Below are 12,034 nucleotides of genomic sequence, written 5' to 3'. Positions count from 1 at the left end.
TACGCACTCTGCGATGTAAGAACAGGCAATTAAAAAAAACGTCGAGCCCCTTCTAATCGAATAAAACGAAGAGCACAGCGTTAAAATTACCATTTATTGTAAAACAATGCGGCGATTGTTAAGTATCGCGATATGCACAGTTGTTCCCACTCCAAACACTCATAAATAAAGGAGCGCTCGTTTAAGCACGATTATTGTTTTATACACAAAAACTATTCTACTCGAAAGATGTCACCAAAATATTTGTGTTTTGTTATAGCGCAGTTGCTCGTAGAGGGCAATACCTCATACACTCCTTGTACGTTCTGTTTGCTGGATATAAATTATTTTGAATTGCACGTTGTAAATGTCACATAAAATTTCTCATTCTGAATTCATTTTCTGTTTCAGGCAACTTGAGTTCAGCGTGGTTCGTCTAAGTTATGGAAGGTTTGTCCTACAGCTACGTCAGTCCGGTGAGAGTTCAATCTTTTTCTAACCCTTTGTTTTATTCAGTTTGAGTCTGTTGCTTTTTATTTATGACTACTACTGAAGCCTAATAAAAATATATAGGCGGCGGTATAAAACGCCCATAAACTTCTTACAGCGAAATGTAGGTTCTAAGTATGTGCTCACACAACGGACAGACTGCGAAATGTCAAATTAGTATAACCTTATAACGCTGCTTCTCGCGTGCTTTTCATGCGATGAACTTATTCATTATGTGCATTGTTACTCTGTGTTTGCGCATAAACGCGACAAAGGTGCTTTTACTGCGAGGAACACGATATGACGGAGAGGCGAAGCACCAGATGGCGATCGGCTTTGCTTTTTGATACCTTTGCATATAGTGCATACTTACTCACTTGATTTTGTTTTACGTATGCGTATTATCGGCATAAGTTTGGAGGTGGTTGCGCGCTACCACTCACCTGAGCACGTGGTCGTGGCTTCGGTGTTTGCACGAGCCCGGCCGACTCAGCGAGCGCGAGATCAACGGCAGGGGAGCATGAAGGATTGTCGGTTCGCACCCTCCCGACGCGAGACATTCTGCGGTATAGATTACTTTGACAATGAATATTAGTTGCACTGCTACGAGCATGGGAGTCACCACAACCAAGGGGATTCCACACTCATGCTCGCGAACGTGTTATTCTATCTCAAGAGAACTGCAAATCTACATATTCACATCCACTAGGCGGATCTGTGAAGCTGAGACGCCTGCATGGAAAAACTGCGCGAATTAATAAAGAATCCATTAAAAATTAATGCATCAAAGGCTATATTGACATGAGTTACCATGATCTGTTCGCTTATGTTGCTCCTGCATGAAGAGACAAAGGGGTTTCTTTTGAGCAGTTGCGATAAGAAGTTCAGTTGTCTTTATATACACTGCATACTTTAAGTCATTTTCCCTTATATGACGGATAATTTTGTAAACTTCGCTGTATGTAGCGCTTTCAAGCCCTTAATAAGAGAAATTCACAAATGCAGTACTTCATGGACACACATTTCACTTCGCTAGAACATTGCTCATATTTCTTCTACCCTCCACCGATTCCGCCCCCCCCTCACACACCGGAGGCTGTACAAACCCGTTTTCCCTAAAAGTGACCTCAGTGACGTTCAATGTCATCTCAGGGCGGCGGAATAAATTCTGCGTTGTTCGTAAACACACAAACATCCCGGACTGCTTGCATACATGAATTACTACAAAGGGTGCATTTGGCGTTGGTATTTAGTTCGAACCGCGGACCAGGGCGAATTCTACTTTACCTGCGAAACTTCGTTTCATAGAAACTGCATTGGCTTTCTCTTTATCTCCATGCTACGGTTGGGGGAAGGTGAGTTTTTTCCCGTTTCATAACTTTTATGTAGCGCAGCGTTCTCAATAGATAATGGGAAATGTAAGTGATATCGGCTCCTTGACATGTTCTAAAAGTTGCACAAGGGATTGCAGAAGCTGTATTTGATCCACTTATATTTGACGTGGCACATAGATTTGTCATTGTAGTTAGCCTGACTTTGCTGGGTTTTAGCTTGGTGGCAGTTGCAGTGTTTGCAGGTCAGTGTGCTGAATTGGGCGCCGCTTATAAACCACAGTGATTACACTGCGGATCACCTACACATGTAATGTATTGTAAAGCTCAGGAAATTGCCCAGAATATTAATCAAATTATGTGGGTTTAACGTGCCGAAACCACTTCCTGATGAACTTAGAGTAAATTCTTTAGGAACGTGTTTTGTGCGTATCAATAGCGATGTTATTGAGTTAGGCAACCTATTTCCGTCTTGTCGAGAGTTGACCACATCTAGAAAGGGGAGAGACGGAGAGTGGGGTAGAACATTGTAAAATGTTACAGAGATCATCGCATTCAGTAGGCGTGTCACTTGGCACGCTGAGGAGTGTCTTGCTGTGCCTGTGTTCCCACAGAGGTGGACACAACGAAGCGAGGGCTGAGCCCTCGAGCTGCCCTGCGAGATCAACCATCACCTCTAGAACGATCCCTGAGGCCGCGACCGAACATTGACGCTTCGTGCAACCTGACATCTTGTCACCCCCAAGGTCAAACCTCTTGGCGGCGGAGGTGTTTGATACGTCTCAGTACCACAGACAGGTTAATTATACGTTTGCCACAAGGAAATCATTAACGCATCCATCTGTGCCTATCCAGACGTCAACACAGCGGGGACACCTACTCTTGACGTGTCCACAAAAGGCCCCCACCCTCTTCATTACCTGACAGCCTGAACTAAGAATGAAGGGAGGCGACCCATCCAATGCCACCGAACAACGACGTAGACCATGGTTGTTATCCTGTCGCATATTTCATACCATCGGGCTTCCGAAGCGGGGTTACTGCGTAATGTTGCGAGCATGGGCGCGGTATCGCAGGGAATCCGACGATTGTCATTTGGTGCTAGACAGTGTTCAGATTCCGTAGGTGACTCGCCTACAGAATACGGCGGCTTAAAAGCGGTGAATTTAGGAGCAGTGGGACAGAGGGTACTTGCGCATGAAAAGGGCATGGAGTGGGCTTCCGTAACTGGAGCCGTGTAAGTAAGCCAATAAACAATTTTTTTTCCTCACTCTCACAACCTGATGTAGCCGTCTATGGGATTGGTGGATTGCTTGCCCGAACGCTAGGTTCGAATGTATATAGCTCTGTATAATGGGAACAGTAAAGCAACATCCAAGATAATTTCGTACAATTTCTTTGGTTTTACAGAAAATAGATAACCATTGGAAGAACAAAAATTCGAAAAACACACATTGGCTTCGATCTCTTTAAAGAATTGATGAAAAGTTACCCGCATGCTCTTAGTACTGGTCCGATATACTATTATACTAGAAAACAAAGGAAGCACTTCACAACTTGAGACAGATTTAGTCCCCTGTATTTTCCACGCATAAACAGATTCCATTGGCTTCGTCAATCCTTTTTAAAGGTTCACAAAAGAAGGCGCACATGCTCTAAAATTCTTCGGCACATTGTCTTGAGAACGTACTATAACTTGGTGGTAGAAAAATGATTACACACAGCAGCCTTGGCGAATATGGAGAAGAATGTGCTTTTCTACCTCTCTTCATTTCCCGTATTTAATTAAGCTCATTTTTGAAGAAATAATCATGTCTGTAACTGCAAAGGGGCACTGGAAGGTCACGAGTGGAAGCGTGCGAGTTTCACCCTTCCATGACTCATAACAGATAACGCCTTGAGACGAGGTAATATAATGCAGTGTTTTCGGGGTCGACATGCATTTATCAGTTCTTTCCATCAAGCAGAACGCTACGAAGACGCAGCTCGTTATTGCACTTCCTTCAGAATTTGTGGAAGCCAGAAGAGGCCGGGTTGTAATGTCTCGCTGTGGTACTGTCGTCGTCATTGTGCTGCTTCTGTCGTCACCCAGCGACTCACGGCACATACTACTGCTTGCTTCACACAACTATGTTAGTTCATTTGTTAACTCTTCGAAGTACATCTAATGGTGCTGGATAGCAAGCTAGCTGCAAAATGTTTTGCTTAATCTAGATTCCCATAGTGTGCTGAATCTGCATAATTTTGTTTCAGTACTGCCCAGAGTGCCGGTGCACTGCCTGGCATGGCAGTTATGTTAGAAGGTTGCTTGATGTTATCAGCACAAAATGCTCAGAAGGAGTGCTTCATAAGCTGTCAGAAATTCAGAAGATGAAAATTCGCAGTCATAACTGTATTTCTCCAATGCTATTTTAAGGAAATAAAAAAATTAAATTATGGGGTTTTACGTGCCAAAACCACTTTGTGATTATGATGCACGCCGTAGTGGAGGACTCCGTAAATTTCGACCACCTGGGGTTCTTTAACGTGCACCTAAATCTAAGTACACGGGTGTTTTCGCATTTCGCCCCCATGGAAATGCGGCCGCCGTGGTCGGGATTCGATCCCGCGACCTCGTGCTCAACAGCCCTACATTTTAAGGAAATCTGTGAACCGTTAAATAACATTGATCTTTATACTCCTTGCTAGTGACAAGGTGTACACGTGTAAGTTTGACGCGTAGGTGTAACGCCTAAATACGGATGGCAAGCCTGCCAATCTAATGAAATTACACAAGTAGGATTTGCAGAACTCGTTCACTACTACTTTTGAAATAGATGTTATTAAACACGTAAAAGAACTGTACCACCTAAGGGAAGCTGGAAGCATAGGAACATCGATGATGCTCACCATCACCAGCGTAGCCATAGAAACCAAGGAGCGAAGAGGCCTGAAAAACTTAAGCCTCACACTGACAGTGATATTTCGTAACGGCGACGCTGCCCGTGTGTTATTTTCAGGAGAGATTCACGTTTTCTAGAAGGCCTCATGGCAGTTTAGGCGCACATTTGTTTCACCATAGAGGAATAAGCTGGAAAACGCTTTCCTATCTTCACGTCCATATGGCATGCATGGTTCACCAAATCGGCTTCTCAGAATTGACAAAATAGAGTGCTACCACATGCCGCCTTGTCATCCACCTAAGAGGCCGTCCATAAGCAATCGCTAGGATTACGCAGGCTTGATCGACCGAAGCATAGACAAAATAATTGCAGAAAAACAGTGCGTGGCCGCTCAGTTCGGTCACTTTGCGAGAATACGGCACAGATCATTCTTTCATAAAAAAAAAACAGAATGCATTATGGCTTACAGGAAGCATTCTATGTATGTTTGGCACATAATGCATGTCTTGGCGACCAAAGGAAGCACTGCGCATATACCCGGTCAAGGACTCCAATGACTCAGTTATGTTATGTCAAAGAACGGCTTGCTTTAAGATCAGGGCAAACGCCGCGTCCACGCCAAATTCACTATGCCGACGTCCATCAAGTAATTGTGCCTTTTGTTAGGCCTTTCTCCTTCCAAAATTTCAGTCAATCTCCATTTGCTCAAGCTTGCGTCGGCTCTCCAGTACTCATCAAGTGCACATCTCTGGTGAATTGTGCGATTCAACCCGTCACGTCAACTTCCCTTCCGCGCCGTCGGGAACGTGGCATTACTGCTATCCGCTTGTCGTCGCGACCTGTGATGTTCCCGGTGGTGTACTCTTGTTGTCCCCCACGTTATTTTCTATAGTGATACCATCCACATGGACAACCCAAGGGAATTTCCGCCGTCATCGTCAGCGTCAGCGTCACTTTGACGTTGCGTATAAGCGCGGTAACCTCGTGGCCGCGCAGCTTAGGCTGTAAGTGCGAGGGAAAGCATGCGATGGTGAGCTGAGAAGAATGGTGGCTTTGTGGGACGGTGTCTTCTGTCGAATGCATGAGAAGAAGGCCGGTTGAGTGCACGCCGAGTAATGGCGCACGCATTGGGGGAGCACACAAATGGGCGCGTGCTAGTAGGTGAGAGCGTAGGAGCGCAGGGTTGCACAGGTACCCGCTTCGTATCTCGCCGCGGCTGCGCATGGCGTGGCTGAGCACAGCCGTACGCCTCTTATCTTGGAAGCAATATGCGCTGGGTTCGAAGGCTAAGCTACCCAAGATAAATGACGGCTTCGTATGCGCTGTGTGCGCCCGGGTTTGGTTTGGCTTAAAGCAAGAGGCAGGATGGGGAGGAATTTGCTCGCCGCTGCTGCCGCTCTTCATCCCGGCAGTGTTCTGAGACCGAGTGTCCGCGGTCATCTAGAGAGAAGCGCTTATGTTTGCCTGTGCAGGCGTGACACCGCACTTGTTCATTTAATAAGCAAATGCTTGGAGCCATTTTTACAGCTAATAAAACTGCTAACCTCACAGCCTCTAATTGTCCGAGTTAAACTACCACGTTTTTAGAAGACAAAAAGTACCCTTAGCTATGGTGCTCAAGTGATTCAGAAATCTGTGACACACTGTGCACTTTTGGAAATCTTCAGTACCATAACTATTATTATTATTATTATTATTATTATTATTATTATTATTATTATTATTATTATTATTATTATTATTATTATTATTAAAAGATTCTTGCCTAGAGACGTTCTTAGCAGCATGCCCTGTAGCGTCGTACTTGTGCCATGTTCCGGATCACAGCTGCGAATTCAAACTTCGCTTTGTTGCAAACTAAGTGTGTCTTAATGTTTGCAGCCTTCACATATATGATATTACTGAAGCGAATAATTCTGCACTCCACTGAAAATAAAATAAACTCCCTAGTGGGACATGTCGCATTGTGTATAAGGATTCTGTCCAGTTTAATATGTATGTTTAAATATGTATAAATGTGCAGCGCTGCCGTCAACAGAGGCCATCAACATCATGATGTCCGCGGCGTGCAAGCGCCCTTGCCACGCGGCTGGGCTTGTCCGGGGAGCTGGAAAGTAAGCGCGGAAGTTGGTACATGGATTGGGTCAAGTGAAGGTAGTGCTCCATGCTTGCCTTCCTCTGATGCCTCTGATGGTCTCTGAGACTCTGAACTGGACGCGTTCTTCAGAAACCATGGCCCTGATTCCACCTTGAATCCCACAGTGGGGCCAGCTGAGGATTTCAGAGAGCCACACAGGCAGACAAGCATGTAGTACCAATTTTGCTTCGTCAACCAGACACCAAATGCCACGACTGCTTTCCAGCTCCCTGCTCCGGATCGTGCCACGGGTGCTCGCCCGGAGCAGCCATCACGATGGATATGCCCGAGGTTGGTGGCCGCGTCCCACATCATTGCACATCCATATATATGTCTATATATGGTCATAAACATAAATATCCATAGTCGTTCGTAGGCCACAAGGAACTCCTATACATAGCCCCCACAGGACTCCACGTATACCTATGGATCGCGTTGTGCATTGTACAGACAGACGGAGAGACGGCCATATTTCCAAGCGAAGTAGCCCTAGTACGAATAGGGATTAAAAATCTACAAATGAAGTTGTACGACACAACGTACGACACGAAGACAAAAGTACGACACAAGGCGGGGATTAAATTCATGAGCAAAGTTCTGTATTTTTCCAAGTTATGCAAGGGCTCAAGCAGCAGATTATGTTTTCTGCTGAAGAAGGGTCATTTCCCAATATAACCCCAACCATGATAAGGACTATAACGCAAACGTGACAATTAGAATGCCGTATTGCACTGAGAGCGTATGTGCAAACATCAAAAGGGCGCATCAAGCATGCTGAACTTAGAGTTACTATACACCACACACAACGTATTTGGTAAGACACATAGAAATGGTCAAGCGTATCAAAATGGGGGGAAACTGAGCTCTACTCGAGGAGTCTAACGCAACTGTTTTTTTATTGTTGCCTGTTCACCGAGACATTACTCTAAATCGAGAACCTTATCTTTGCAGCGTCTGAAAGCCTACCTGCCGGTGTTAAGGCACAGTACAATGTTTTGTTCTGGAATAAGCACTGCATCATTATTCTTGACGGAGAATATCCGCCGCCAGGAGGTAAGCACCTACCGTTTAAACAGCAGTCTGCATTCTTTTACAATGCCTTCAATGTGAAAGTATTAGTAAGTGTATTAGGGCTACAAGAGTTGTGGCCCCGATGCTTCTTGTAGATGTGCTTTATACGTCTCGGTGGCCCCAGGTTTTCAGAAGGCAAGTGCAGTCACCAGATGTGCAATGAAGATAACATTTTACTTGCCTTTAAAATGTCACACTTATGACGCATGAGTACTTTTTATGTAGATTTGAGGAAAAATCGCATTCAATGACCTGTCCGCCAAATGTGAAAATTCCACAGCGTTCGTGTTCTGATATACTCGTCTTAAAATTTAACGCTCAGCAGACTAAACTTCAAGACAAATAAAGATAAACGCAATATACAGTATCGTGTGCCGTATAGAAGGCCAATCAGGAAGCGAATTGGAGATGAGTACAACTTCGTTCCCTCCTGTGGAGTCGCAAAGGATAACAGGGCTGGCTTCCCTGGCGGCAGCTGCTTCGTTGACGCGGCCCAGTATGGCAACAGCAACAATTTCAGGGTAGTGTCAATCAACCACAGGGGTTCGACCGTTAACGTCGCTTCGGTACGAAGCACGTCGTCGCGTGCGGCCGAGCATGTGGCCATTGCCATGGCCCTCCTGGACGACGGACATGCCAATATCTTTAGCGACTCCAGGGCAGCCATCCGCGCCTTCAGTGTTGGCGCCGTGTGTCAGGAAGCCTGTCGCATCCTCGACGGCAAAAGCATCGCCACCCACACTCTCACGTGGTTCCCCGCTCACATGGGATCCATCATGGGAGGCCCTACAAACCTCAACGAGCTGGCCTACTCCAAGGCGCGAGGTCTCGCTTTCCGCGACCACGGAGAACTCCAACGCCGGCCCGCAGCGGTGGAGAACAGAGATCAACCGACCACATACAACGAAATTGCGCAGCACTTTTATCTCGGCAGGAGACACTTTCCCCTTCCACACAAGAAGTTAAATAGAGCGCAGGCATTGACCCTCAGATTATTGAAAACAGGCTCATATCCCAGCACGGCTTTATTCCACAAAACTTATCCCGACACATATGCCACTAGTTCTTGCAGGCACTGCAATGACATCGCTAGCCTAGACCATATGCTCTGGCGTTGCCCCTCGTTACGTGGCACAGAAGAAATCAATGAGGACAAGTGGCTCTCCGCTATCAAGAGCCCCAATGCCGGGGCGTCCAGAGGGCCCACGATGCGGCGGTCGGGCAAGGCCTGACTGTCCCAACGTGGAAGCGGCCCGCAGCGCGCTGAGTCGCGTACCTCAGGACCTTATTAAAGTTTTGCATCCATCCATTCTTCCTTTCTCAGACAACCAACTGTCGCGCGGCCGAGGGCATTTTTCCTGCGTTGAGACTCCTCCCTTCGAACGGAAAAAACTCCAAAGCTCCAAATTTGATCTGCAATGTGGTGGACCACAAACGCTGTTGAAGTGTCTAAAAGAATGCAACTATCTTCGAATGTGATTTTCTTCCACAATATATATAAGTGTACTGGTATAGTATAATCGTGAAATACAAAAGGCAAGTAATGATATTTTTAAGAAGTGTTTGCCGCCTACACTTTTCTTATGAAAAATTCAACCCACCGAGATGCGCAAACAACCAGGGCAAGCATCTCAAGTAAAACATTCTAGAATGATCCAAGAAAAATCATGCCGATCCCACGCATTGTGGGAATCGCTGTAAAAGAAGCTTTCGGTGCTGTTTCCTTTGATTGATGATAATAAGGTTGATCTTGACGGCGAATATTTCATTTCTTCAACGTTTGGCGCAGCGCGACAGTGGGGAGTTGATGTTAAACGTTACCTTGCGTGCACAACAGCCGTTTCTCTGTGTAGTACACAGACCACACAGGGGGAGGTTTTTGCTGGAGGCGTTGTTGTGCACCCTACTTCATAACCTCTGAGAGGGTTGAGCATACTCATTGGATCACATGACAGATCGGATCATAACAGGTGCGTTATACCCTAATTAAATAATAGAGCTGCATGTGCGAAAACCACAATCCGATCATGAGGCACGCCGTAGTGGTGGACACCGAAATAATTTTCATACCGTAGTGGTCTTTGATGAGCCCCTAAATGTAACTACAGGTGCGTTTCTCATTTCGCCTGCGCGGAGATGCAGCAGCCGCCCTCGGGGTCAAACCCGCGACCTCAAGCAATGCCATAGCCGAAAAGCTATCGCGGCAGGCACAGAAGCGTTGATTAGCCGTGTGACCGCTTCCACAGTGTCGCCTAGACCCTGCGTTTTAATGCAGCTCTGCTTCTGCACGCCCTGCGTAAGTTGTCCCCTTGGGAAATTTGCAGGGTGTTCATGTTTTAGAAATAGCAGAAACGTACCGTACCGTGCCTTTTAACTTAAATTTATTCCGTTTGTCCGCAACCGCTGTCGTGCCAGTAATTGTAGTTTCCTCGCCTTTTCACGTCACCTTTTTTCTATCCGCGCCTTGGATGGAACTGCCAGCAAAGAGTGGGAAGATTTATTCACACGTTTCGCGACTGCGCCGCTTCTATCAATTCTCTTCATCCTGTCCCCCGCCTCTCTACCATTCTATCTAGCTTCTCTATGGACTTGCGCGTTAGTAGAAAGGTAAGCACTGCAGTTTCTGCAATGCTCTTGCAGGCAGTCACAGAGAATTACAGCTGTCAAGCGGCTAGTATTGCAACGGCCAGGGAGCTCCACAGGGTATTGTGCACAGTCAACACTATGCAAAGGTCCAAGCGAGTTTCTCGCATCGCCTTTCCTCTCTACCGCACTCCTTCCTAGCATACACGCGCCATGAACTCCCCCCCCCCCCCCCCCCGACGCGGTGTGCGAGACAGCAGCAGTAGAAGGAGAGGCAAACAGAGCTTCGCGTTAAAGAACTCCCGGGATGGTTACGAGTGCGTAACAATTGTTTAACCGATGAGGCCGAACTACAGGTACGCTTGCAAGCGCGCCTACGCATGCGCACATGGTGCGGGACAGATGGTCGGTCCTGAAACCCGGCGCCAGCGCGGATATCTACGCCAAACAGACATCGGGCTCTGGCGTGCCGACAAGGTTGCGTGAAGTTTGGCCTTTAGTCGTGGTGCGAGATGGCACTTTAGCTCGCCATGTTGAGCACAACCAATCACCTGGGAGTTTTAACGACGTCCCTCCTGCATACTGTTTGGCGTAAATGGTGTTTTGTTGCGCTCTTGCTTAAACTACTACGCTTCCCTTTCATGCTACGGTGATCACCGGCATTCTAAGCATGCAATGGCCCAGACGGGCGAGGAGAAGTGCACCGTGCAAGGCACCGCACTCCGGCTCTGCGGGTTCCGTGATGTGCACAATCTGGCAAACGCGACGTGGGAGCAAGCGCCCGCCGCCGATTGATAAGGGAAAGCGAGGAGTGCCGGGGACGCGAAAGAACTTGCACAATATGGCGCGAGCAATGGGTGGTTGCCGCCATCCTTGAGTATGATAGCGATGATCTGATAATTTTTATTGGCTACGCTTTTGAAACGGAGTGGGGGCAAAACGTAAGTAAGGCCGCCGAAGTTAATCAGGTTTTATTACAGTTATCTCAGTTGAGCATTTTCCCTACATCTGCCTAATGTTTTATTTCTTGAATAAAACCTATATCTCTATATCATACAGTTACCTAATCCTGTGACGACTCCGGTACTTTCAATCACTTCCCTGCTTTTTTTCCACCGATACTCTAAGCGCGTCTTACTTATATCGACTGCTGGCCCGTTAAAGCTTCCACTCACTAATAATTTCAACGTACCTGAAACGTGCACGTTTCCTACCGGTCATTCTCGGATCTTGACATTATATTAAAACGTGATAAATGATTTCTGGTGTTTTGCTGCACCAGATAAATGCCTGCTATTGTTGCGAATATTTTATATTATATAATTTGGTCCTCAAACAGCCAACTCGTCCCTCAGATAGATAGATAGATAGATAGATAGATAGATAGATAGATAGATAGATAGATAGATAGATAGATAGATAGATAGATAGATAGATAGATAGATAGATAGATAGATAGATAGATAGATAGATAGATAGATAGATAGATAGATAGATAGATAGATAGATAGATAGATAGATAGATAGATAGATAGATAGATAGATAGATAGATAGATAGATA

At 46.2% G+C, this 12,034-nt stretch overlaps 1 protein-coding gene across 2 annotated transcripts in view; it reads left to right on the top strand.

Moving 5' to 3' along the window:
* The window catches only part of LOC129388325 (uncharacterized), a 51,890-nt gene that overhangs the window by 26,496 nt on the left and 13,360 nt on the right, over window positions 1-12,034 (top strand). The window contains exons 3-5 of one of the 2 annotated variants that reach the window (XR_008615300.2): window positions 391-455; window positions 6,705-7,109; window positions 7,770-7,871. Coding sequence is in view for 1 of the 2 variants with exons in the window: in XM_055078468.2 (XP_054934443.2) it covers window positions 391-455; window positions 7,770-7,871 (167 nt within the window). In the remaining variant the exon portion in view is untranslated. The remainder of the gene's footprint in view (window positions 1-390; window positions 456-6,704; window positions 7,110-7,769; window positions 7,872-12,034) is intronic. The other variant, XM_055078468.2, reaches the window with a different exon arrangement.

The sequence above is a fragment of the Dermacentor andersoni genome, chromosome 10, assembly GCF_023375885.2.
Source record: "Dermacentor andersoni chromosome 10, qqDerAnde1_hic_scaffold, whole genome shotgun sequence".
Classification (NCBI taxonomy): domain Eukaryota; kingdom Metazoa; phylum Arthropoda; class Arachnida; order Ixodida; family Ixodidae; genus Dermacentor; species Dermacentor andersoni.
The sequence above is the reverse complement of the archived record's forward strand: the minus strand, read 5'-3'. Positions and strand labels throughout refer to the sequence as shown.